Raw genomic sequence first — 27182 nt, 5'->3', positions numbered from 1 at the left:
ATTAATTTGTAATCAGAGCAGTTATCTTATTAGATATAAGGCTTTAGAAAACTATAATTATTTATCTCTAACTTTCTTTTCTGGCTGCCAATTTGTTTGCCTCTCCTTCAATGATAGTTGCGATATTTGAAATTAATACTTAAAATTGATACTAGACTAGTCGTGTCTAAGGTTACACAGTTTAATTAATTTGGGCCTGATATGGTACATTCTATTACTGCCTGGCTATTCAGCTATGGCTTCACGTTCGCTTTTATTTAACCATAATAGGATTTAGGTCGTTAAAATAAAACATCATATATGGCAAAAGATCAGCAGTCGTAACTGTGTTAGCTGAGTGTACAAAATTAAAAATTTACTTAGCTATCTACGCCCAAGTAGAAATATGACTGCTGTATGACAGCTGCCCATATATCAGTTTAGCTATAGCTAGTTTAATATCTTAAAATAAATATATATAAGTTGGTTTGTATGGTTAACAAAATTACTAACCATATAAGGAACGAAAAAAGGAAATAATAAAAATCCATAACAAAGTCAGGCTGTTCTCTTTCTACTTGGTTTTGAAGTGCAGGGCGCGTTTTACATACACAGCTGAATCTGTTTACTTCTTACTAGGTAATGATTGAAACTTCTAGGAATGTAGCTACTCTTTTCTATAAGCAAAACTTCTATAAGCTTGGAGGAAAGAATACGGAAGGAGAAACAACTCTTTCAATTCTATTGAAACACTGCGTGAGGTTCTAGCAGGTGTCTGTATAGAAACTTAATTTGAAATTTTGGCGGTTGTGTGACTAAATTATTCGTGAATAACAATTCGCAACTATGATTGGTTATAAAAACAATTAGATAATTTGATAATGAATTTGATAATATTATTAAAACAAGAAGCAATATTGAAATCGGTAAAATTTCTTTTGTTCTTATGTTAACATATTTAGTGAAGAAGCACATGCTCGACACTTCTGTAAACAAAAAGAAAAAGTTTATATCTCGTTTTAAAACGAAGTTCTGTTATAAGAAGTTATTTCTTTAGTTAGAATAAACAATAATCCAGCACACATTTTGTCGGCACTCGTCCGGCGCATATCTATCTATATTGTTTTGCATGATCAAAGTGGTATACTCAAGCCTTCAAAAATAGGTTAATATCACGGTTAAACGCTTATTTCTAAACGTATTGTTGAAGTTTTTAACAGAAATGTTTACCGACTTATATTAGGCACACTTCCCATACAAATATCACGTGCCTGCAGCGTGTTACAGTCAGATTTCAATAGAAAAAAGTTAGCCCCTATTAAAGGAGAATATGGAATTTAATCATTTTTTTTCGAAAAAGACTCGGTCGAGCACCTCACGCACTGATTCTTGTGAAATTAAAAGCAATAGAAAATTCAATACATTTAAAGCGTACAGAAATGAAGTTGTTTCTCCTTCCGTATTCTTTCCTCCAAGCTATAAGCATGTCAAGTCTTCTAAATCTTTAAAATTTAAGTTAAGCATAAGCGAAAAACTATAACAGCATGAACGTTAGAAGTTTAGCACTTTCGCCAAAAATACTTATTAAAATTTGTAGAGGATTTATTGCACGCTGACCATTAAGTTCGGTGGCCATTTAGTACTTTGAAAAAAAGACGAACTAGAAGATGAAAGTTGAAAATAGAAAGTTCGTGAAAATGACACAATTTAGCTATAATAAAATCAGTTCGAAACATTTCAATGGCAAAACATTATACTTCTTACAGAAAAAATATCATAGAAGATTTACGTTCAACCATTATTTTTTTTACTAGATCCACCATCACCTGGATTAACTGAAATTTTTACTTCTAATGAAACCCACAATGCAACAATTGTCACGTTGACCACTTCGTCGGATCGAAACGGACCAATCAGGTGAGAACATGTTTATAAATACTGCACTTTGTATGCATGAAAATTATCTAGTTATATAATAACAAATACACAATTGGTGAAGCGTAAGGAAGAGTGGAAATTTAGAGTTTTGTTTGTTAATAATCTTACAAGTTTTCGAATGGCTTTTCGTGGATAATGGTGATTTTCAGCACGTCACTGATATCTAACTATGACCATGTTTACTTCACGTCGAATATATATTCATGTATTTGGCTTAAACAAAGGTAATGCAAGCTATCGCATCGGTTTTGATGAAAATGAAGAAAGCTACACATACTTCGTTCTTTATTCGATTTTCAGCACCACTGATCCCTAGGCTAAGAAATAAGCTAAAGAAAATATATTGTTTTTTATATTAACTGGAGTGGAACTGTGGTGCTGAATTTTTTATTCAGACAAAATTTTGCCATTTGTAAAAAACTATCCCAATTTATATTTGTTTTGTTATTTCTCTTAAAGGTATCGAAAAGTGTTTGTACATGTTATTTAGTACTCTGGGTTTAGCCAGTATAAAATGAATTGTACCTCTTTACATTCTAATCCTGTATGCGTTCTATTTCATTAGTGATATTTGTCACAAAAAAGTGTAACTTGTTTTTTCTTACTGTTACTACTAGTGAAACATCATCATTTTGTTTATTCGTACAACAATCAATCACTCTTTTTCAAAATACGCTACAGAAAACTGTATATAAGCATGAACACCATACCCTTGCAGGTTTTTTTATAAATAACTCGTGACTAAAGTTAAGTTAAAGTTTGCTCATTACTTCCAATTTGCTACGGCTCTTCCCAAATGTCAGTTTACTTGCTTAAACTCATAGGACCCGAATTCCATCTACACATTAGCAAATTTATTTGTAAATGAAATAATATGCTGAAAAAAAGAAATGAGAAAAAGAAAATATTTTTATTACAATTATATGATAAAAAAATTGTTTATCAAGCCGTTTGATATTATTTAAGAAAAAAATTGACTGGGAGAAAAAGCTCCAATACGTAACCAAATAAGTTTGAAGATGTCGTTTTGGATGTGTTTCCAACATAAAACGATAGGCATTTTGTACAATGTAGTCCGTACACCAAATGAGATTTAAGTCTTCTAGGTACTTTTCTTTTATTAAAATTAAATAGATCTGCTAGATAGATCTTAAACGTTGTAAGGAAAATCAGTTTCAAGTCCACTTGACGATAAGAATCCGGGAACAAACCCACCAAACTATTTTTCCCATTTATCTGAAATGGAAACGTAAAATAGTAACGCAAAGACTACTTCCATCTTACACAGTGCAAGGAGGCTTGTTGGTCTCAGTTTCTTCAAATATTTTTAAGAAATCTAAGAATAATTGCATTCAGTAGCTCCTTAGGATATTGATTTTGCTCACTGACGGTCAGAAAATTTGTATTGATCAACCGATAACAATGCTGTTCGTTGACCTTAAAAATAGAAATAAAAGTTACTATCTCCCGACAAAATATAATAATTCCAGTCTATTTCTGACGTACAACCTTAGAATTGGCAAACTCTACCCAACCTCGTCCACAGACCTTTTTATTGTAAAAACCGTATCACGGCTGTCGTTGATAGTCTAAAAAATACAATTTACGAAATTATGCACGCTCAGCAAATGTGCTCGATCTCCTCTCGATTATGCTTTGCATTCATGAAAATACACTTCGTGAGCTAATATTTGTTTCACGGAGCTGCTCGATTATTTAAGAATAACACGAAATATTCTAATTGAACAATACTGTTATTTTTGTTTGTACTTGCTTGTGCATGGAATATATTCATCTGGAATCTTCTGATTTTGTGCTACGTTTACCACCTTTACACGCTATACTTTTCTTAACTTGTAGCTATTATGAGATTGTGATATCAACAACTCGAAAGACTAACCTACCAAACCAACTAACTAATCAAACTGAATCTGAATCAAAGAATCTAGATTATTTTCGTGCTGCCCTAATTAAGGCTGATGATTTGCCAACAGACGGTATTAAATATTCTTTCGTAGAGGGTCAAGAAAATATTACCGGTTTAAATGCAAGAATATCAGTTGTTGGAGAATATTATCTGTATGCTCGGGCTGTTATAGATGGAAATGTAAGGTTACATGATTTTTTCTTTTTTTAATTGTTTCTAATTTAGCACCGAGGGATTGTATAAAGTATCCGCAGCCTCTTTTACTTGGCATCAACTTTTGTTCCACATGAAACTGGGTGGTCAAGTTTTCCTAACTTTTATTGAGGCCTGTAATTAAAAACAAAATCTTTAGAACTATTTTATAGTTATAAAGTCGTAGCCCGTGGAAAAATCCACGGGTTCGCCCGTCCTTTAAATTTATCCGTCGCAACAAAGTGGACAAAAATATATCGCATTTGGTATTGGTGCGCATTTTAAAAACTTCATGATTCCGTTACGGGACGCGGCTCTCGCGGACACAGACAAAATACGGCTGTTATTAAAGAGACTAGCCGGGAAACCCGGCGTCGAAACGCCGGGTTAAGCCACAAGTAAAGGTGTGATCCGGCATTGAACACTCTGTGGAGCGCTTAATAAGAGCCGTAAACTGTCCCACACGATCAGGTGGAGCGCTTTAGTACAGGTATACAGTATGTCGTTAATCTTTTGAAGCGCATACACCATTATAGTGTGCGACTGTAACATATTTTTCAAAAAATAACTTTCCCGCAACGATAACTGATATAAAAACAGAGTTTACAAAGTGTTGTTACTCCATCATAGCAAAAACAATCGTCAATTTTATTTCATTTTGCAGAATAACTTTTTGCGCAAGTTAAAAAATTAATCGTGACACTGGGCTGAGCGCTTAGTACAGTTAAACCGCGTTGCACAGCGTATAGGAATAATACCCTTTTGAAAAAAACTTTCTCGCAGACACAGGGCTGAGCGGTTAGTCCAGGCGTGATTCCCAAGAAAGTTTAAAAATTAATTGTCACAGTGGTGGGCTGACCTTAGTATATACAGGTAAACGGTGTTGCACATGCCCATAGGCGTAACAGCCTTTTACAAAAAACAGTCTGTTTTTAACACTGGGCTAACCGCTTAGTACAGTTAAACACAGTTGAACAGGCGCATAAGGCGTATTACCCTTTTCAAAAAATGTTCATTGCAACTTCGGTTTAAATAAAAACACAGGGAACAGCCTGTCGTTACTCGTCCAGCCAAAACAATCGCTCAGCCATTTCATTTGCAGAAAAAGTTTGCAGAAAAATTATAAAATATGTAGCTATACCTAGCTAGCTAACTGCATTTAGCATAAAAATTATGTATTGCTTAAGAATATTGTTGTAGCCAAACTGCATTTTTATACTTTCACTTTTTAAATAGCCACAGCCTCAACATAAAAATAAATGTTGGCTAGGATAAAAAGCTCTTATACCAAACAGAATAGCAATAAGTGAGGCTCTAGCTAGCTAGTAGCTATAGCTAGCTAATCTTCGTTCCTAGCCAAACATCCTAAAACTGGTGCGTTTAAGATCTGTACGTGGCTAAAAAACGTGACAATATATTTATCCTAACATTGAAAACAAACAGAAAACAAATATTACAAATATATAAGGCTTTTAGAAGATAAAAAAGTCAAACAGGCCTACAAACCTCACACACTGACCACAAACACGACCATTATCAAAATGGCCTTCGTTCCGCGAAGATCTTGGATTCTTTCTGGTCGCGAAAATGTTGTTTTTTTTTTTAAAGAATCAGGCATTGTGAATGGTATTCTACGCGCGAGCGGTCAAAACAAAGTCGGTAAAAATATATCGCATTTGGTATCGGCGCGTAATTTACAAAATTTCGTGTTTCCGTTACGGGACGCGGCTCTCGCGGACAGACAGACAAAATACGGCTATTATTAAAGAGATAGTCGTTAACCCGTGAAACAATCCACGGGAATTTGCTGACGTAATTATATTTCGCGCATCTGTTAATTAAGTTATTTCGCGCATCTGTTATGAAGTTACTCTGCGGTAGTCATGGTCCCTGGAAATATACACAGAAGCAGTGTAAACTACACTTTTTTTATTCTTTATAGTATAGTTTATCGGAAGTAGTGTTACGCCGCATTCTCGTAAAATTCATATACTTAACAATAATTTGTGCATTTTACGGCCTGAGTTTGATGTAAAAAAGAGGCTCCTCCCTGCAAATAGCTTTTAAAAAACTAAATTTGACATTTTCTTACACTTTTTGTTCAGTTTAAAAAACAATAAGTTGCAGCAAAAAAATAAGCACATCCAGGTTTATTGTTGTCATTAAAAATATAAATGGTTGAAGATGAAACAAATGAAATAAATGTCACATTCATGTTTACAACAAACAAAAAATCACTTACAAAATCTTTCTAAAATTATTGTTCTCCTTCTCTTATCGAAAGTTGTTTCTGTTAATTTCCTTGAAAAGGCGCGAATAATTAAAACTTTTTCAATGAAATAGACAACGCAAAGTAATTGTCCGCAACTTTGACCGTAGTTATTTATAACAAAGAAACTGTATCGAAGGAACAATAAAAGTTAGTTAACCATGAATTTTGTATAAGAAAATATTAATTTTAACTTTTGTGAAACAACACAAAAGACAAAATAAATTTTTAAAATAGCGTAGCAAAAAGATCAAAGAGCTGTGCGCGATTTCGTGCGTGGTTAACACAAGTCTTTTTGACGCACGAACAGACAGACGGAATACGGCTATTATTAAAGAGATATTCATACTTTATACACAGGGAGAAGGGGGAGAGGGAAGTGTGACATTGCATTTCTCGTAACATTTCTTGTAACTGCTAAAATGCCTATATGATTGCTGCAGCCGTTATGGGTCCCAGGGATGAAATACAGACCAGATCTGTAAGAAAAATGGATGCAAAAAAATGAAATTATTCCTTATCCCAACGACGTCATACATTATATTGTTTTCTTACCTGGAACAACATATATGCTATATGTATTACGAAGTTTTATGTCATCCACATAAATATTTCTCGAAAAAAAGGAACCTTTTACCTTTAAAGGAGGGGGCAAACCAACATTTCATCCAACGGGCAATTTTTGTGATGTTGGATGAAATTTTGGACTTTTTGGACTGGAAATTTTGGTTTGAGTCACTTCAAAATTTCAAAAAATTGAAATTTTCAAAAGAAAAGAAAACAATCTTGTTGAACTATGTTGGATGAAGTTTGATCGCCGTCAAACATTTCATCTAACATTTTCGGCAACATCAAAAGAATTCCTTATCTAACTCGTGTGAATTTTCATGTTGGATTGGTTTGGTGGTACTTTTTATCCAACATATAAAAATCCCGCGAATTTCGAACATTTTTGAATGGAATGTTTTTAATTTGATATCAGATGGGATATTTCATTAAGGAGGAAATCGAAATCCTCCACATCCATCTGAAACATTTCCCTAAATCCGAATTTGTCTTCGATCTTCAATTCTTTAATGATATTACTAAAATATCTATTTTGTTCCCTCCTCTTTATCCACTCTCTTGATTTTGCGCGGGTTGGATTTTCATCGTGCGAATCGACGAGTTCGTTCAGCAACATAAGCAGCACTGCAGAACTCCTTCAGTCCGCCATTTTGTTTTTCAGGAATGAATGAAGTCTTTATCGTTCGAATGTTTTTAAAAGCAGTCCCACAAACCTAAAATTTTGCTTCATCCAACATGCATGTTTTCATCCAACATTTCATCCAACATAAGTAAAAAATGTTTGCCGTAATCCTAAAAATGTGATGAATGAAAATGAAATGAATTTATTTCTTCTTTAGTGAATAAGTCTCATATAAATTTAGGCCGCCATAATTTATTTACTTTTACCTTAAATTTGCTTATGTTTAGACTTTCCACGACCATGCGAAATTTATTAATAAATTTTATGGACCATGGGCATTTTATGCCCCGTTCCCCCGGTGCTGCAATAGACCAAAAATGACTAACGTTAATAGGCTTATGTTTTTATGGACTAATATGTTTTAACTAGGACATTACAAAGTACGGTTTCAAGAAAATGAATTATTTTTCACACTTATCTCACGAAATCATGATAGGTAAGATTGTGTATTTGTCCATTTTGTTTTTTATCTATTACATTTTCCATTTTTCCTACCTTCAAAATTTTTGGGGAAAATGTTACAAAAGTTTTTGTAAGCACTCTGAACGCTAGTCTAGATATCAAAAGTTGGAAACACATACTATAAATTGTAATTCTTTGTATATTTTATTTTAGAGCGCAATGCCCTTAGCGTATTTATACCAAGAATCTTGAATGATAATACTCCATCTGTTAGACTGGTGAAAGGTCCATCAAATATAAAGTAAATTAATCTTTTTTCATATCACTTACTTTCCGGTTTTTACAAATCTTTTGGTAGACCAAATTTTGGTAGACAAATGCGCTACTGAACAAAATACGTAAAGATCCCTGCAATCAAGACTGGATATGGAGGAAATGATTGAAGGTAGATCGCAGTATAATTGCCTCCAATTATACTGCGATTATTAAATCTAGTTATAATCACTCCCTGATTAGATAGCGTTAACAAATAAACAGCATATATAATGAAAAAAGCTTTATACAAATATTTCTCTTTTTTCCGGGCTTTAAATTTTAGGTATCATTTTATTATAATCATGAAAGTGAACAAGACAACTTTACAAGAAAAAGAGCCAACGTTATATAAACAAGAGGAATTGGAGACATATGACACTGCTGATTACAACGAACCTTACATAGCTGGTGTATTTAACAAAGCACAGTTGCTCAATGTTGATGAGTTTAAATTAGGTAATGTAGACGACAAAAGAAGTATAGCTCTTATGTTCAAATTAATCGAAAAATGACAATGCTCTTTGCAATTTCTTCTTTCTTCGATCCATAAGAGTTACTGAATAATAAATCTCTGTTATAAGAAACAGATCAAATAATAATAAAATTTTGAAATATTACTTAGGTGATAATGTAACCTACTCGATGCCATCCAGCACTGTTCGCAAAAGAAGATCAGTACTGGCGTACAGAAACGGACCTTTAACTGAGGGTGAAACATATGTTGTATTTCAAAGACTTCGAGTGCAGGTAAAATAATTTTTAAGTCTATTTACATTTTTTTTTACCTATAACAAATCGAACCCTGATGAATTACTTTTAAACACTAGGACGAACTGTATTCGACTTCGTGGTCTAATCAATTTTATGTTCCGAAGATTGGTAGGTAGTTCACACAGTTGACTCTCAATAATTGGAACCAAATCCACGTGTGCTCATTTCTTTTTGTCCTTTACATTAAACTTTTGCTTTCTACAAACTTCTTTTGTTTCAGCATTTAAGAATACCTCGAACAGTTATACTAATATAGTACTATACTGAATTTTCCATTTGGAAACAAAATGTGTTTCTAGCTAGCTATGGCCCTCCTCACCTTTTCAGGATAGTTTATTTTTCTATATTTAATTTCCCCTTCACTTCTATTCGCTCTACCTGTTAATGTTAGAGAGGAATATAGATGATATTTTTTAAATTAACCATTCTTGCTACATGTATTGCCCTTTGCTTTAAATCTCAAGGAAGCAACGAACACATGAACAACCTACTTTAAAAGCTGCTATGGTAACCTAAGTGTTCATTGTGTATAAAGAAGCGTTGCGTAGGTGAACTTTGTCCGTCAAAAAAAAATAATTACAGGAAACTTTTAATTGGGTTTTTGGGTTAGTCAAAGGCAATCAGTTTAAAAACTACCTCAAGCTATACAAGAGCGATGAAAAATGAACGAATGAATTATTTTAAGGCCAATGCGATCTCCAAAAAGATTTAAGACAAAATGAATTATTAAAATGTTCTCCACGCACACATGAGTTAATGCCTTACCAGTACATATGTATGAACAAAGATAAAACCTTACAAATACAAAAACAAACCGAATGTCAGATTTCATTCTATTCACAAAAGAGTTGTGCAAAATCCATAATCTGTTTTTAGAATTAGGAGCGTGTAGGCATATTATATTCACAATACTCCATCTTGGATATAACTCCAGTAATATTAGTATCCACTAGACAGTGAATCTTTTTCCCTGCACGGAAATAGTTATATAGGATAAAACTTGCACAATAACTCACTGTCTGTTTACCCTTACTGTCAAACGGTCATGTCAGGTTTACTTCAAGCCTTAAGATTAAAAAAAGTGTTTGTGTTTAGTTAGAAAGCTAGTTAGGTTTGCAACCTTATCGATATTCTGAATTTCTGTATCAAGTTTGAGATTCCGAGAAAACACGAATTCTTTTTCTACGTCACTGCAATTTGAACTTTATGCATTTTATGGAACTTTTCTTATTTTAGACATAAAAGTAACTCCTAGACCTGTAGGCCCAACACCATCACCAACATCGTCTAGTATTGGATTAATAGCAGGTGCTGCAGCTGCTGGTGTCGCTGTCATCCTTGTTATTATCATTGTCATCTTCTACATAAAAAGGTATATTTTATACTTTACATTCTTTTGTAAAAGAATTTTCCAGTTTATGTAGTTGTAATTGGTTCCAAATTTAAACAACCAGTCGTTGTAAAAATTTTTCACTAAAATTTATCAAAATTTAAAAGAGACCTAACGAAAAAACCTAAATTTACGTTGTTTCTTTTATAATTAAAACGTTTTCACATATCGAGAAAACAACATCGCATAATTTCATTTTTTTGTGCTCAAATTTTGTCCTTCAAAATCTAAGTCCGAAAATGTTAATTACCGTAATTAACTGTAATTATCAGCTCGTTTCTGATTGGTTAATTTATATGAATTTCGATCCTCTGCAATTATATAAATACATGCGCAACATCATTTTACTTTGTCGGATGATGGGAGAAGGATCTCCCGAAACGTCGCCTGCTAAACTATCATGTTCAAGAAATGATAAACTTTCCACAGTAACAAAGATAAGGTTTACTTCACCAGGAAGCTTGATTTAATTACATGGATATATTATGAATGTCAAATATTGGTAGGGGACTTTTCTGTCCTTTGTAGTTATATTTGGATGTCCATTGTAACATTTAAGATTATTTTAGATGTTGTTCTAAGGACGTGATTTCTAATTCAGTGATATATTGTTAAGCAATATTAACACAAAGATGAATTCTCACTAGAACTCTTGAAATATGATAAAAGCGTATTAGTTTTTCCTGATTCTCCTTCTTAATCAGCTAAAGCAAGATCAAGATAAAATTAACGTTATTAGCAAATTTTATTCCTTTCGACTTGAAGGAGGTTGTAAACACCAGAAAGTAATTAAAAAAAGAAATTAAAAAAAACATTAATTACTTTCATATTCGTAATGATCTTTAGAAGACGCAGAACCCTAAAGAAGTCAAGTGACAGACGCGATTCCTCAACTTCTATTGAGCTGAAAGGTCGCGGTGAATTGAAAACACATGAAAATATTATTGAAGACGATGAAGCAGGTTCGATAAAAAATATTTTAATTCATCTGCGTGTTTACACGCATATGTGTGAATTGGGCGTCTTATCCTATGAAAGTTAAGTTTAAGCTACCATTTTGAAGTTACAAAGTCATTCCCAGGGCCCTGTTTTTTAAAAAGCGTAAACTCTGCATAAACCAGACATGGTTTCGACATGGTCGAATCCAAGTGTGACGTATGACTATTTGATTTCGCACGCAGCGCAGATGGTAAAGACGCATGTCTTCTTGTTTTTATTTGTTCCACTTAAGTGTTTTTGTAATTTTGCTAAAATTTTATTCTGTTTTCAAAGGTCCATCTGACGAATCTTACTACAATGTTGCAGCAAAACCTACTAGTCCACCTCTTTCCATTCAACAATTTCTATTATTTTATTTGGAACATAAAGATAACGTTGGTTCCGACATTGTAAAGCAATTTAAAAGTGTTCCATTGGAGCATTTGCATGAACATGAAGTTGGATTAAAACCTGAAAATGCAGAAAAAAATCGGTACTTGAACATCACCGCGTACGATCATACTCGCGTTGTCTTGCAGAAAATTACTGGAAAAGAGACTAGTGATTACATTAATGCAAATTATATTCAAAACTATTCTGGACAAGTTGAATATATAGCTGCGCAAGGACCAAAGAAAGGTACAACTTTTGATTTTTGGCGAATGGTACTTGGTGAAAAACCGGCAGCTATTGTCATGCTTGCAAATATAGTGGAGGATGGTAGACCAAAATGTGCACAGTATTGGCCAATGGATAATGGAAAGGAAGTTTATAATGGTATTGAGGTGGAAGTGACTGAGGTACAAGTATATGCCGACTATGTAATTCGTAAAATTAAAGTTGGGTACGAAAGTAACAAACACCAGCTTATACATATGCACTTCACCTCATGGCCTGACCACGGTTGTCCAGAATACCCCACATTGCTGCTAAATTTCTGCTACCGAGTGAGACAGCTTATCCCATATGAAAGCCGAAAGCAAATTCTTGTGCATTGTAGTGCTGGTGTTGGTAGAACTGGAACATACATCATCATTGACGCGATGCTGCACTTGGTCAGAACAAAAAAGTGTGTTGATATATACAACTACTTTGAAAGTATTCGACAAGATCGCGTCCAAATGGTCCAAAGAGTTGAACAGTACACATTTGTCTATAGCGCGATTTATGAAGCATTATGCTGTGGTTACACTGAAATAATGTCGTCCGCCTTTTCCGACACTTTCCAACATCTCATATCAACAAAAGAGGCAGGAAAACTTCTTGTGGAATTGGAATTTGAGCGGTTGAACAGCGTTAATTTCCCTTTTGGGGAACATCATTATGTGGCTGCGCTATTAGAAGAAAATACAGTTAAAAACAGATACCCCAACATCCTAGCACGTAAAGACGATTTTCACAAATACAAAGCTTTTACGTTTGCGCTTACCTTAAAATCAATTACTTTCCCTATAGTAATGCAAAGTATTTTCGTTTGTTTTCAGGTGACTTATCCCGGGTATACCTGCCACACAAAAAAAATTCTACAGATTATATTAACGCTGTGTTTGTAAATGGTTACAAAAAGAAGAATGGTATCATTGCTACGCAAGCACCATTAGTTGAAACGTTAAATGATTTTTGGGTTGTTGTAATGGAACACAACGTGACAACAATTGTAATGTTAAATAGCACTGATGAGAATTATCATAACTATCCATCTTTTTGTCCAGTCGAGGGATCGGAAAAGTTTGGTAATGTCACAGTGAATGTTGAATCAAATACTCGAGTTGACGAAATCAACACGCAATGCTTTGTCGTCTCACAAAACTCGGTTTGTATTCATTTATTATAAATCTTATTGCGTAAAAGGAGTTAATTCATTAGGAGACTCCAAAGTTAAAAGTAGTGTATTTTGTATTTCTGTTTTCATTGCTTTATGCCACTAGTTATTGTAAAACACCATGATGCATCGTTATTTTTCTACTGCCATTTTCACACTAACCTTAAACGGACAGCTTACACTATTTCATGTATTGTTACGTAAAACCTTTCGCAAAATTTAATTTCTTTTTTAATCTGGAACATATCAATTTTTTTAATCACTCGCGCATTTCTCTTTATTCTTTTTTGTTTATTATATTACTATATAAACACCTGTTTTAAATATCAGTTCTGCATAAAACAAAATAAATCGGTAAAAACTGCACTAATATACACTAAAAATTAATTACAATAAATAAGCTAAAACATTAAAGGAAAGACGAACAGCCGTGGCACAGCTGCTGATTGAAAATTCATGATTCCTGAGTTAATTTCAAAGACCAGATCTTGACAATTGTTTAGTTTTTGTAATGTTTAAGTGAAATCAGGTAAAAAATGGTTTTGCTGAAACATTTGCTAGTTTTATATTAAGGGGTAATAAATTAAAGCTGTTTGTTTAAAAAAATTGAATTTGGGGCTTAGAACTTTGCAGCACAATATACCCAGAAAATCTCTTCATTAGAAATTTATTACAAAATACCAGTTTTTACTTTTATTCTTGAATGCTGAATCGTTCATTTTATGGTTCAGTATTTTTACACATTTGCCAAACTGGTGGTTATATTCAGAAACAATACTAGATCTTTCTCTACAGTGATAGTCACGCTTCCATGATCACACTGTTTTGTAAAAATAATACACAAGCTCAAGATCAAAATAGCAAATATGCTATTAGTCGAATAACACGACAAAAATTTATTTTTTTTACTAAACTTAGTAAACTAATTCATGAGTAAAGATAAAGAAAATAAAGATTTGTAAACAAAGCTGAAACCACCATATTGCACGTTCGATTTGCTGTTGAAAGTTTCCGGTCTGTGTATTTATTAAATTTGGCGCCACCTCATCACAACAAACTTCGTCGTTCGAAGTTGGATGTATGTTGTGAAAAAGCGAATCCATTTACGAAAAGAATATTATTGTTGGCTGTGAAAGATGTTTATAGAGTTAAAGAAGTGTTAACGAAGGTTACAAGCAAATTAACAGTAATAAAATTTTGCATAGAAATCTGTCGCCCATTCTGCAGAACTTAAAAATGCAGAGCATTTTTTTTCAGTAATTTTTTTCTAATTTCAAAGTCATTGAAGACATTTGCAGCCATAAAGCTAATAGATCTACTCCAATATTCCGTACGTGTTTTCGGCTTCTTCAATAAGTGACCATTGTTTAGCATGTTGAGGTTTTGACTCTTCATGTTAAACATTGTGTTCAATTCGTAACAAACTTCACGATTTACGATTTTTCAAATAATACAAATTGATAGTGAGTATTCTTTAACCGTGCGGTTATTATTTTTGCTTTCTCATGAATCTACCTTAACTTTCTTTGTTCAGTTGTATTCAGGATAAAAATTCAACATTTTAGATAATATTAGACATGGAACTATCATAGATGAACGCTTTGTTAATAATCTTCTAACTTTTCAAAAGAGACGTAATCTGGCGCGGTTTTTCTGTAACAAGCTTCGAATAATAACGACAGAGTAAGATTGCTTGTGAGAAGTACACCAATTATTTGTATGTATCAGTCTTGATTTCCTGTATACTTGTTAAACTTTATATTCAACGTATCTTTTTAATATGTCGAACAGTAGACATATAGATGTTTTCTGGTTAACAGAGAATAAAGAGTCGTGACACGAAAAACACAATGAACAAATGATCGGTATACAAATAAATTTTTGCTCCTGATATCCCATATGCCATCGAATCATATGCCATCGTTAGTGTTAGACTGTGTGTGTTAATATATGTCAGAGTTTATTTTTTGAGTGATTCTTGTCGCATCAAGACAAAAAGTATTCTTCAAGGATTGATAGTCATTCTCTACCAAACAAGTATGATCACTTACTAATAACTTTTCTGAAATTTATGTCCCAGGGATCTTGTACGCTGTAGCGTCACCTGTGTCTCTAATTGTAGCATAGGTATTTTCTTTATTCTTATTGTTATTCTGAGGACGAATAACGCGGAATAATGTTTTTTTTCATTACATGTACCACTAACTACACGTTCCATAGAGCATGACTAGCAGAGAACTTTGACCTATAACCAAAACCTACACTCGTGCGACATCGGTCATATACATCTAGTACTCTTCCACAATCATCACATTGCTGGTTCATCGCTTTTATTCTAAAGACTACTACCAAAACCAGGTAATGTCTAGCCCTATATCGTTTAAATACCCTTCTCTTCATTCTCTGCACCATTCGAGGAATATATTGGAATGATCTATCACGGGTAATAGGTGGCGTATTTTGGCTCTCTGTTGCTTGCACTGGCAGTACGCCGTATGCCATACGCTTCCCGCATAGAAATTCGCTAATTCAGGTGTAACAAACCAGTCCAAAACATATGCAAATATCCCTAGGTTTTCATCAACACATCGATCGCACATCTCATTGGTCTTCTTTTGATGGGAAACACATTCCAACATAGAAGCGTATTCATTGTTGCACATTTTTTGTGTCTTGTATTGATCAGCAACAGTTTCATCATACATTTTTTGAGTCTTATATTGATCTAGAACTGATAGAGTGCTCTAGAGCTTCGTCATTGCATTCTTGAACTAACTCATATATTATATATTTTTGAAACTACCAACTAGCATTACTTCTTGACTAGGGTTTTACTTATACTCTAAATATACTTGCGCGTGCGTAGTCTGTGTCACGTGACATTTTGCTGATGTTAAATATTTATATAAATTATTTTTATTTATATTGATGACGTCACCGGTTTTTGAGGGGGATTTGCGTGGACTCTCAAAGCGAGAAGTTGCTCAATTTTAGTCTCAAACCTATTTTGAGTAACTTCTGCAAGTAGTTCTCACATTTTTTATGTGCAACAAAAATAATTCTTGACTAATGTTGTACTTTTCCAATTTAAATAGCCTGTTCTTCTGAACGAATTTTTTAACGTTCTTTAGCATAATGAGAATATAGTATGATTGAAGGGGTTTACATTCGGATTTAACATCTCCAAATGCATTGACATATGGCCTTTATTTTGTTAAGACAAACTATTTATGTTAATTTATTTTCCTTTTCTAACTTTACAGTTTTTCCGTTTGCTTAAATTTCTTTGGCCTACTAAGACTGTTCTCAACCATAGATATACTCTATAAATATAAGCTATACGTCGCACAAGTAACCTATTTTAACAGAGTATATGAATTTAAATAAACATTTGTTGATACTTTCTGAGTTTAGAAACATCACAAAGTTAATAAGCTGCAATTAAATTGGCCAAACCATGATGTTCCAGATTGTAGTTTATTGCTCACTTTAATTAGTGAAGTCTTAAAATCGCAACAGGGCTGTGGTGATGGTACTATATTGGTTACCTGCAGGTAATTCTTCTTGTTCTTTTTTTGTTTCTCCTTTGATTGTGTTTTTTTTTTATTCTTCGTTCGTCTTACATTCCTTGAAATGGTACTATATTGATTACCCTGCAGGTGATTGTTTTTTATGTTTGTTTTTAGTTTTCTTAGTTTTTTTTAGTTTTCTTTGTTTATGTTTATATTTATAATTTAAATAACTTCTTTCCCACTTTGGTAAAACGGAAGAACAATGGTGTGATTAAACACTTTTGTATTTTTAGCGATGGTGCAAATCGTAGTGGAACTTTCATAGCGTGTATGAATGCATTGGATCAACTGAAAGTTGAACAACATGTTGATGTTTTTCAAACTGTACGGAGAATGAGATTAGCAAGGCCTGAGTTTGTTGAAAACATGGTAAGTTAAGTTTAAAGTTCTAAGAATAAGGTATGGTAAATTATGGTGACAGAATGTCAGTTTCACTAGGAAAAACAATGAATAAATGATCGAGTAATTAAATGAATGAATTAATGAATTATTAAAAAAAAATGAGTAAATGGATGAATAATCTTAGAAGACATTTGAAGTTCCGAACACTGTATTTTTAACTTATTTTCTCTTTTAGCGACAGTACCAGTTCATTTACAGCGTGTTGAATAGGTATTTGGATTCGTTCGCAACATACTCCAACTTTAATTAATTCTTAGGAAAAACAGAAGAAGACCAATTAATTAATTTGTTAACATTCAAAGGGACCCTTGTTTTAAGCCAAGGAGGTAATTTGAAAGTTTTAAAGCAATAACATCTATTTGATCAAACGGTCAGCCATACGACAAACTGTTTTGCAAAAGAACATGTGCGGTTGGAATAAGCGCTTCTTTTTATGGTAGAATATTAGTGTATTTTGATTAGTATTTTTTATAGTTGCAATTATTTCTCATTATTTAAAAATATTTTTAAGATTTTCGTTAATTTACGAAGGATGATGGAACATGATGTTGTTTATTTGTTTCACAAAATCGTAATTCAGAATAATATTTAAACATCCTCAGTTCCATCGTTTGCGGTTATTCTAGGCTTTTTCTTGTATATATCCATATGATGCATTGTTTTTCTCGACTATTACAAGATGTGGATTTGTATTGCGTTTTCAAGGTAAAACCGTTTTGTTGTTTTCATGTTCTTTTATTTTGTTCATACTGTTTAATTAAAAATTCGTTGGGCGATTAGCTGATAGTTTGGTTTTATATTTTCTTTTTTATTGATTTTTTGTTAGCAAGAACATTTTACACATTTTACACATTTTAGTATTTTTTTACACTCATAATTAGTTCGTATTGTAAACAGTATATTACAAATAAGTACTTATAATTTGTTGGTAAAATTTGATGTAACGGCTTTTTTTAGGGTAAATAAAATCTTGTCAGAAAAGTTGCAAAAAAAATAGAATAAATCATTCCAATTTTCCTAATTTGACTTCCTCCTTACTATACAAATATTCTACTAATATTAAAAATAACGAATGAGAAAATAAAATGCGTCAGTTTATAAATGGTCGGTAAGCAGAGATTGTGGTATCTTCTCTATATTAACTACACATTTTGAACACACTGACCCGCCGTCTGTGTGGTCAAAACCGTATCCTAATAAATGTCCACGGTATATACGTGGGGCAACAATCATAAGGCAGCAGTTATTCAGTCATGGTTGTGCTTTCTGCTTCCAAAAATAAAGAATTGCAAACTTACCCAAAGATAGAGATATTGGCTTATTTTTACATTGAGTATCTTTTCACACCGATCTAACTGAATTATCATACATAATCTTTTAGGATTATATGTACTCTTTGAGTTTTAGAATTTTGGCATTTTAAAAGAAACCGATGAGACTGTTTTTGAACACAATAATGACTTCTGACGAAATAGTGACATCTTAATTCGATTAAGTGATTTCCTTCCGATCTCTATAACAATACGAAGAGTGTTTCTGTCTGTCGGTGACAGGCGAAGTGGATGTGTTCGTTTTCCTTTGATATCGCTTTTCCTTTGATAAAAAGTTATGTGTCAAATGTTAAATTCTCTGACGTTACGGCACAACGTAATAACATTATTGTAACGTCAATGTCTTAATTTAACTTAATGAAACCATTACAATGCACTTGAGGCCAAATAACTTGGAAACGAGGTGATGACGTCAATGATTTTTTACCAGGTGGCTAACTAGGGACCACCTAGGATCAATTTGGGCAATTTTCCCAAACCTGGGTCCCTGAATCCGTTTTGGAATGGACGGGTTGATGACGTCATCAAAAAATCTTTAAACCACAATATTTCAGGAACCGTTTGTCAATAGTATATGATCGTATACATTTTCTTAATCAGCGTTTCAAGATCTATACGATAAAGGCTGAAAAACTTTCGGCATTTTGGCAGGTCCTTGGTAACGTCAGCAAAATTATCCCCTTAGGCGTTCGTCAGTACATATGATCCTATACATTTTTTTCATCAGCATTCTAACCTGTAAACATCACAGGTAACGGATAAACGCCAATTTTTTTGTATATGCGATGCCTCGGTGGATTTTTCCTCGGGCATTATCGAAAAGTCTAGTGATAATTAACTAAGCAGGCTTTATGGCAAAGAGTCTACTGATAAGTCGCAAACACCCACATTTAGAAAGGGCAAGTTCAAACGACGTTTCAAATAAACTGCCTTGTTTTCTTTTTTCTAAATGTTTCTGTATATTTTCCGGATTTTTTCTGAAATACAAGACACCACTTTTAAGTCCGTTGGCCCCTATTAACCATATATTTATGAGGAAGTTGTATCACATAAAATTTTATTGACAACTCTAATCCACACAACTTTTAACAAAGTTTGGTTGTGGTACCATTCGCAGTACTTCTGCCACTTGGTTTTTCAACAAAATTATGTGCAGAAATAAGGGAATACAATGTCGTACCTGTAATAAACAATCCTGTCACTAGGCACGCTAGGTTCACGCAGTTCTTGTTGATTTTTTAATTCCTTGAAGCCCCGTGGAAAAATCCAAATGGGCTGGACAACAGTGGAAGTGAGAACCATCCTTAAATCTTGCTGAGGTCAGCACGGACCTGTCTAGTGACAAAACGTTTTTTTAAAGGTTGTATTCCCCTTGCCTTCATCGTATAGATCTTGAAAGGTATAAAATCAACCAGGTAACAACGGTCGAAAAAAACAGGAAGCTTAATTTACATCAACGCACTACAACCTGCACTACGTGTCGTGTTGACGGAGCAGGTGTTCGTTTCCACAATCGTTGACGTAAGATCGAAGCCAGTTCTTCAAAATTAATCATTGACAAATAGTGGATTTAAAGGTTTTTTGATGATATCATTAACCCGTTAATTCCAAAACAGGTTTGGAGAGACGGGTTTGCAAGACTTATCCTATTTGGTCCCAGGTTGTCCCTTGGTACCCATAAAGCAAAACACGACTGACGTCAATACTGTTTCTAAGTAATTTGGTTTCAAAGCAGTAGGAAAATGAAAAAGATCGGTAATTTTCAATTTGATGACGGCAGCACGACCTGTCGCTACAGGAAAAAGTTTATTGGGAGACTTGTTTAGCTGTAGATCTGCTTTCGCGTAGAGTTTCAAACATAGATAAAGAACATGTATAGGACCGTGTGCTTGCAATGAACGGTTAATGAGGTCTAAGAGTTCGAAACTTGGCTGACGTAAGCGAATAATGTCCAAAATATTTTTCTATAACACTGATCAGGAAAATGTATAGGATCGTGCGCTTTTGATAAAGGTTAAGGTACTAAGTTTTAAAAATTGTTTTTTAATCCGACATCTATTTCGAAACGTGCGCTTGTCCTTCTTTAGTCCCTGGTGGTCAATAGTTATCCGTGCGGTATCCACATAACTGACGTAATCACCTTGTCTCCAAATTATTTGGCATCAAATTTGCAGTCAAAGTGCATTTTCATGGCTCAATTAATTAAAAAAAGCTATTGAGGTTAATTTAATGTTATTGACGTCGCCACGCCTATTTTGTCGATCAACATTTTAAACATGCATTTTTTGGCAACTGTAAAGAAAAATTAAGACATCCAATATGCCTGTCACAGTCACCTGGTCTTGATTAATTGTGAGCTATATCAAGAAAATTGATGCAGTGCTGGCAAATAATCTCAGGAATCATATATTCGCAAACGTTATAAGCCCTGCTGTTGTATCATCAAATACAATGTTTATAAACCCGGAGAGGATTAAGGTTTACCATAATACCCGGTTTATTTAATTACGAAAATTTAAAAGCAAAGTGATTTTTTAAATTAAGAAAAGGTAAGCGGCGAGTATGAGTAAGCCTGTTGGAAAGTGCGATTACATTATTTTAAGCACGACTTACCTGACCGAAAATATGCACAAAATACCACTACTTAAAATTCAATTACTTTAGTTTCAGAACAGATTTTAACATTCTTTTTAATTTTTTTGGTAGAGAAATAAAAGTTATTTAACATATTTTCCGTTTTTCATATTTCACATGAAAACAGGCGAAAAAGTGCCTGAAAATCGGATTTTGGGGTAAAGCCTGATTAAAAAGTTCGGGAAATCAAGTTAATGACGTGTCTAAACGTCGTAGAATGATTCTTCTTAGTGAAACAAAAGTTTTGGCGTGAGTTATAAGTTCAGAGAATAATCCTACCAAAAGTCATTAAATTTTCCTGATTATGGGGTATATTGAAGGAGTAGTTTCGTATAATGACCTAAAACTTTTGCACGCATGTCTCTAATAGATAAACATAAAAGTATCATAGTCATGCACCATACTAAAAAAATGGTATTAAAAATACTACAAGTGAACCAGGGTTAAGAACCAATCAAGACTTTTAAAAAACAAATACAGTTCTATCATATAGACTTACCTTTTTCAGAGGAGTTAAGATTAAAGGCAAAAATACGCGATCGTTTTAATTAAGCGGTAGTTTGAACAAATCTTTATCAACTGTCTACACAATCATTTTAAAATAGCAGTTCTCTTTTTTATCACAGACTCTGAAGTATAATCAACATAGTTTCCGTGGAAATGGTGCCTGATATTTTTACAATGTCTCAAAAGCAAAAGCAGGATTATTGTTCAGTTAATTAGCAGTAATACACAGATCACAAAGGAAAAGATTGGTGAATTATATAAAAAAAATGAAAGGCAGCGGATCATCGTATAAAGTTATCCAAGAAAAAAAAACTTAAACTGTTAGGTTATTAGGATAAGGTTAATGTTTTAGGAAGCTCGAAGAAATTAAAAGGCACCGGAATATACGTCAATGAAGAATACTCCACTGCAATGAATTAAGTTAAGGCAGATCTCTTTAAAGAAATGCAAACTCAGAGAGAAAATGTGCTATCGTTAATTGCGATCGTCTTGTTGTTAGAGAATTTAAGAAGTCGAAACATTGCTTAACACTTTTTGATTTATACGATTTATATTTTCTGCTTTAAGTATTTTTCTACTACAATGACGGAAAATGTTTTTTGAAAATTTTGAATTTAACCCACTTCAAACAAACGAAGCATTACTGTTAAATGAAGATGACCCGGACTCAAATTATTATAACTGTACATTGTCCGAATTCAGATAATATTTTTGCACACGCCAAAAATGATTCTTTTTTTGTACTACATCTGATCATTTGAAGCATGCAAAATAATTTTGATAGTTTTAAACAAATTTCTGTACACCCTAAATCTTTGCTTTAAAATACTTTGTCTCACTGAAACTTGATGTTTTGATAAAGAAATTAAAAACATTCACATCAATATTAGAAACTCTAACAAGGCGGGTGGTGGCGTGTTGTGTGTGTTTATTCATAACTCTCTATTATATAAAGAAAGATTGGAGATATGTGTGAATAATAGCGTTGTGAGTCTTTAAGTATAAAAATAATAAAACAAAACAACAACGAACATCACTGTGAGCGTATTATACAGGCAACCTGCAGGTTTAATTGATAATTTTTATACAATAATTAAACCTATTATAATGAGCAATAAAAACTCCAACAAAGCAGTATACCTCGTGAGGGATCAAATAAGCAGTAATGTCACAAAGAGCTGTTTTAATGAACTAAAATCTTCATTACTGCATATATTTAATACATCTCTAATTACAACCATTGTTTCTAAAATTTGAAAACAGCTAGAGTTGTTTATAAAGTATCTAGTTGCAGACCAATTTCAATTCTTCCCTGCTTTTCGAAGATTTTAGAGAGAATCATGTACAACAAATTTTATTCTTTCTTGAACAATAGCAATATTTTGTAAAATAAGAAATTTGGATTTTACGTAGGTAATTAAACTGATCAGCAATCATTCAGTTGAGTCAAGAGATATATAAAGCCTTTGATGAGCATGAATTTACGATTGGGGTGTTTATTGATCTCAGCAAGGCATTCGATATAGTCAACCATGTGATTTTATTAGAAAAGCTGAAATATTATGGCATAAGAAATACATGTCTCGTATTTTTTAAGAATCACCTCTTTGAAAATAAACAATATATTTCTTATGACGAAGGAAATACTAGTACAGGTCAATATCAGGTGGAGTATCTCAAGGGTCAATATTAGGACCCCTGTTGTTTCTTGTTTATATCAATGATATGTTTAGAGCATTTAGTGTCTTAAATTTAATTTTATTTGCAGATGATACATATTTTGGTTCAAACTGAATAAATAATCCCTCACCATTTCAAAAAATAGATATAACTTTATCATAAACTTAGTAAAAAAGATAACATCCATCTCAAGTTACCTGGATTAGTTATTGATCGGTTAGTCATTGGGAGTTCTCTTGGACGAAAATTTAAGTTGGAGACAACATATAAATTTGTTCTATAAGCTTAGGAACAAATCAAATAGCTATAGCCCGCAACCCATCTCATTTTAGAGGCATGAGACGTCAAAATCGTGACGTAATTTTTACACTCTATGCGTAGTCCAACAATATATGTAGCCTGTAGCGGCGTAGAAAATTTAGGTTCCGTACTGCGTGGTTACTTATAACCTGTTAGGCTATAGTTTTAACTCCGTGATTGTGTTTAAATGAGTAAAACAATTGATCTTGAAAGAAAAATTGAAAGTTCGCCAACATGTTAAAAGTTTCATTTTTGAATGATCACAAGTGCTTTTCTTTATTATATGCCTGCTTACACAATCTTTTTTAAATAATAATTTAAAAGTTGATAATTTAAAATGATAGTGCATTAACTCCAAATATTATAAAAAGCAAAGTATATCGTATGTTTTGGGGGGTCTTCAGGGGGATTTTCACGAAGCATATTGGACGGCGAATTGTATCTAAGCATGCGCAGTTTTACTTGTTTTGACTTTGCATCGAAACATTCGCTTTGCTGAAAAGTAGAAACAGTTCCCAATTTTTCGCGGCTAAAGGTTTCCACATCTGCCAAATCAAAAAAATTTTAGACTGCTACACGTCAAGTAGAATGCAAGTACCTGAAAGTACACCGATGGGGTTGTAAAATTACCAGCGAAGCCTAATTGACGGTAGTCAAGTACTGTAAGTTCTTGAATTCTTACTTGAATCTCATTGCAAACTTCCTTAAAGGTTACCTGCCAAGTAAAACCAAATTGAGGTCTAAAAGTAGAAAACATATCAAAACCTAAAGACACAACTTTCATTTTCCCTAAAAAGTTGCAGTGGTTACTATAACATAAAAAAACCCATTGCGAGACAATCACAAGCTTTGACAAGCAGCCTTTACCGACCATTTCCAAACGACGAGCAGAGTTGTATTATCTATGTGACGTCATGACGAGATTTCAAGACTAAAAAAATCGTCAAAAAGCTAAGAAAAAGTAATTAAATGACCTAAAAACCTCTGAACTTTTCAGGATCGCTAGTTTTCGGGAAAAACAGTTATATGTGTAATTTAACAAGAAAAACATATTTTATTTGCTCATGTTTATTTATCCTTTGTTACAATTATACAAGACAAAATATATCACTTAGTTACAACTGATTTGATACAACCAACCAGCACGGGGCAGTTAAAAGTAGTTTTCCTAAACTGTACTGAAAGAAAGAATTTTGGGAAAGACATTTTTTGCAGAACTTATCTTTTGCGATTGAAAATGCTGAATTAAAAAAAAATGTGGAACTAATTTGCGTGAGTTCCTTCACACAAAGTGTTGGTCGACTTTGAAAATTTCTTAAAAGATTTTACCGCGATAATTGGTGTCTGGAATTTGCAGTGGTTTTGAAACCTCAAAAGTCTGTTAGGTTTTTGTTTGTAATGTTTCAATCCCAGCGTACATCAAGCCAAGCAATGCCTGGAAAAGAGGTTGTTCTGCGAAAATTGTTTCCCCTAAAGTATAAATTCTAGCCTCGAAATTACTTACAAATTCTTTAATAAACATATGCTTCGTTTTAGCTTATAAAATTTTTTGCTCTGGAGGTGACAGGTAGATGTTTTTTCGTTGCATACACTTTCTTCCAAAAGCGTCACTTCATGGAACACACTTTATTACTATCTCGCCTGCGAGGATAGCATTGGTTTCCAACTTCTAACTGACTAAATAAACTATGTTCCAAATGGTCAATTGCAACGTCATCAACGAGATTTCATGTGCAAAGTTTTATTTCAGAAAAACGTCTTCTAGGTAGATTTGAACTAGCACCGCAGCATAATACTGCATCTAAGTGAAAGGTAACCAACTAGGTTATTGTGGCAAAACTAATTTGTGAATATTTAATATTTAATTGAAGTTGCTAACCTCTACGTTTTTCGGTCTTTTCTCTTTTGGATTGTGTGTTAATCAATACAAAACATATTTTTTTTACCACTGTTGCACTTATTTGAACAAAAAAATTTCGATCTTTGTAGTATGACATTTTTTATCACAACACGGTTCCAAAGGGAAAATACGTATGATGGGTAAAGATTAAAAAATAATCTTTTTGATTGAGGGAATTTTCTTTCGTTTATTGTTAACCGTCTGGATTTTTCTAGCGGGTAATACGGGTTTTTAGGCACTCTAATGGGCTTGACGACGGGCCGATATTGTGCGGTATTGCCCGTCGTCAAAAAAAAACGGTAGCTTTAAATTTAAACAAGCACGAATCACAAGTTTTAAGAAGCATTGGAAATGATTATACGTCTAACTCCTACAATAAATTTATCGATAAAAACATTTTCATTCGATAAACACAACAAGAATGTCAAGTTTAACAGTTAAAATAACCAGATTCAGCAATTTTCCGTGTGGATGCTTCTTCAATATGGTTAGTTAACTAGCTACATTGTCCACAAAAAACGATGCTGATATCCAGTTGTATCGAAAATACTAAATACAGGGCGACGAAATCATAACAGATACTTCTCCTCTCATTCTCAGATTGATTCCTTTAGCTTTGTGGTTACCGAGTCAATATAAAGCTTGTTAAAGCCCATGGTTTTCTTAGCTACCTAGCTAGTTAAAGAAATAGTTAAAGAAATACTTCAATATTCGTTGTAACTATATTTTAGCTCTGCATTCAACTTTACACTTTATTCTGTACGTGTCGAACATCGTAATGTTTTGTTTCCAAAGTTTTATCATTTAGGGACTTCCGAATTCTAAATAGAAATTTTGTTTTTAGACAGGACTGTTCCGAATTTTGACCTCGAGTGTTAACAAAAGTAGTGCTAGTGACTTATATTATAAGAACACTAAACTAAAATTCCCTTTTTTATTTTTATCTAACTTAGACGGTTAACAAATACAATAATAACCGATTACCCCATGCTGTACCGAAAATATCGCCCTCAGTCATTGCACGTACCTCGTAATCTCGGTCGGCACTTAGGCCTCGGGCGATATTTAAAAAAATAGGCGATTAAAAACATTCTAAGTATTGTCCGGTTGCGTATGACAATTCTGTTGTGCAGATAACAGAAGCAACAATTAGGATAGATTAGCGCAAAGAAAATTAACTGAACGTGCAAACTTATTTTAAAACATATCACTTTAATAAATATTATTGCTTGTGGTGCAAAAGTTTCTGTGACAGGATTATAAGTTTCTGAAAGTATTTATTAGCATTACTTTGCTTTCGTAAAAGGCATTTCTATCTAATTGTAAAAATATATACCTTAACAACATGGATTTACACTTGCTTTGACTAATGATCGCGGTGTTTGACAATAGACAATTCTTTCGCATGTGCATTAACACTTCAAAACACTGAACAAACGTCGATGTCATTGACCGGGTGCATTAAAGTCTTTAGTTTTCCAGCTTCCCTTCTTTATATCAGCGAACGCAAGGCATAGATGAAGTAAATCAACTTACCGTATATAGTTTAAAATTTAAACTATTACATGCTTTATGTTAAAGAACATCAAAATTCTAACTAGGCTGGTCATTATTTTTATTTCTC

The 27182-nt window shown here is 33.3% G+C and overlaps 1 protein-coding gene across 2 annotated transcripts in view; it reads left to right on the top strand.

Annotated features, from left to right (window-relative positions):
• Window positions 1-27182, top strand: part of LOC130655621 (receptor-type tyrosine-protein phosphatase F-like) — a 148029-nt gene that overhangs the window by 92706 nt on the left and 28141 nt on the right. The window contains exons 13-26 of one of the 2 annotated variants that reach the window (XM_057458395.1): window positions 1794-1896; window positions 3778-4024; window positions 7924-7990; window positions 8170-8257; window positions 8555-8727; window positions 8894-9018; window positions 9099-9150; window positions 10279-10414; window positions 11279-11394; window positions 11705-12793; window positions 12895-13223; window positions 16647-16786; window positions 17038-17173; window positions 17382-18222. In XM_057458395.1, coding sequence (XP_057314378.1) covers window positions 1794-1896; window positions 3778-4024; window positions 7924-7990; window positions 8170-8257; window positions 8555-8727; window positions 8894-9018; window positions 9099-9150; window positions 10279-10414; window positions 11279-11394; window positions 11705-12793; window positions 12895-13223; window positions 16647-16786; window positions 17038-17173; window positions 17382-17456 — 2876 coding nt within the window. In that variant the 3' untranslated portion in view covers window positions 17457-18222. Of the gene's footprint in view, window positions 1-1793; window positions 1897-3777; window positions 4025-7923; window positions 7991-8169; window positions 8258-8554; window positions 8728-8893; window positions 9019-9098; window positions 9151-10278; window positions 10415-11278; window positions 11395-11704; window positions 12794-12894; window positions 13224-16646; window positions 16787-17037; window positions 17174-17381; window positions 18223-27182 lie in introns of those variants that run through there. The other variant, XM_057458394.1, reaches the window with a different exon arrangement.

This window comes from Hydractinia symbiolongicarpus, chromosome 8 (genome assembly GCF_029227915.1).
Source record: "Hydractinia symbiolongicarpus strain clone_291-10 chromosome 8, HSymV2.1, whole genome shotgun sequence".
Taxonomy (NCBI): Eukaryota; Metazoa; Cnidaria; class Hydrozoa; order Anthoathecata; family Hydractiniidae; genus Hydractinia; species Hydractinia symbiolongicarpus.
Note: the sequence above shows the minus strand (reverse complement) of the source record. Positions and strands in the feature narration are given on the sequence as shown.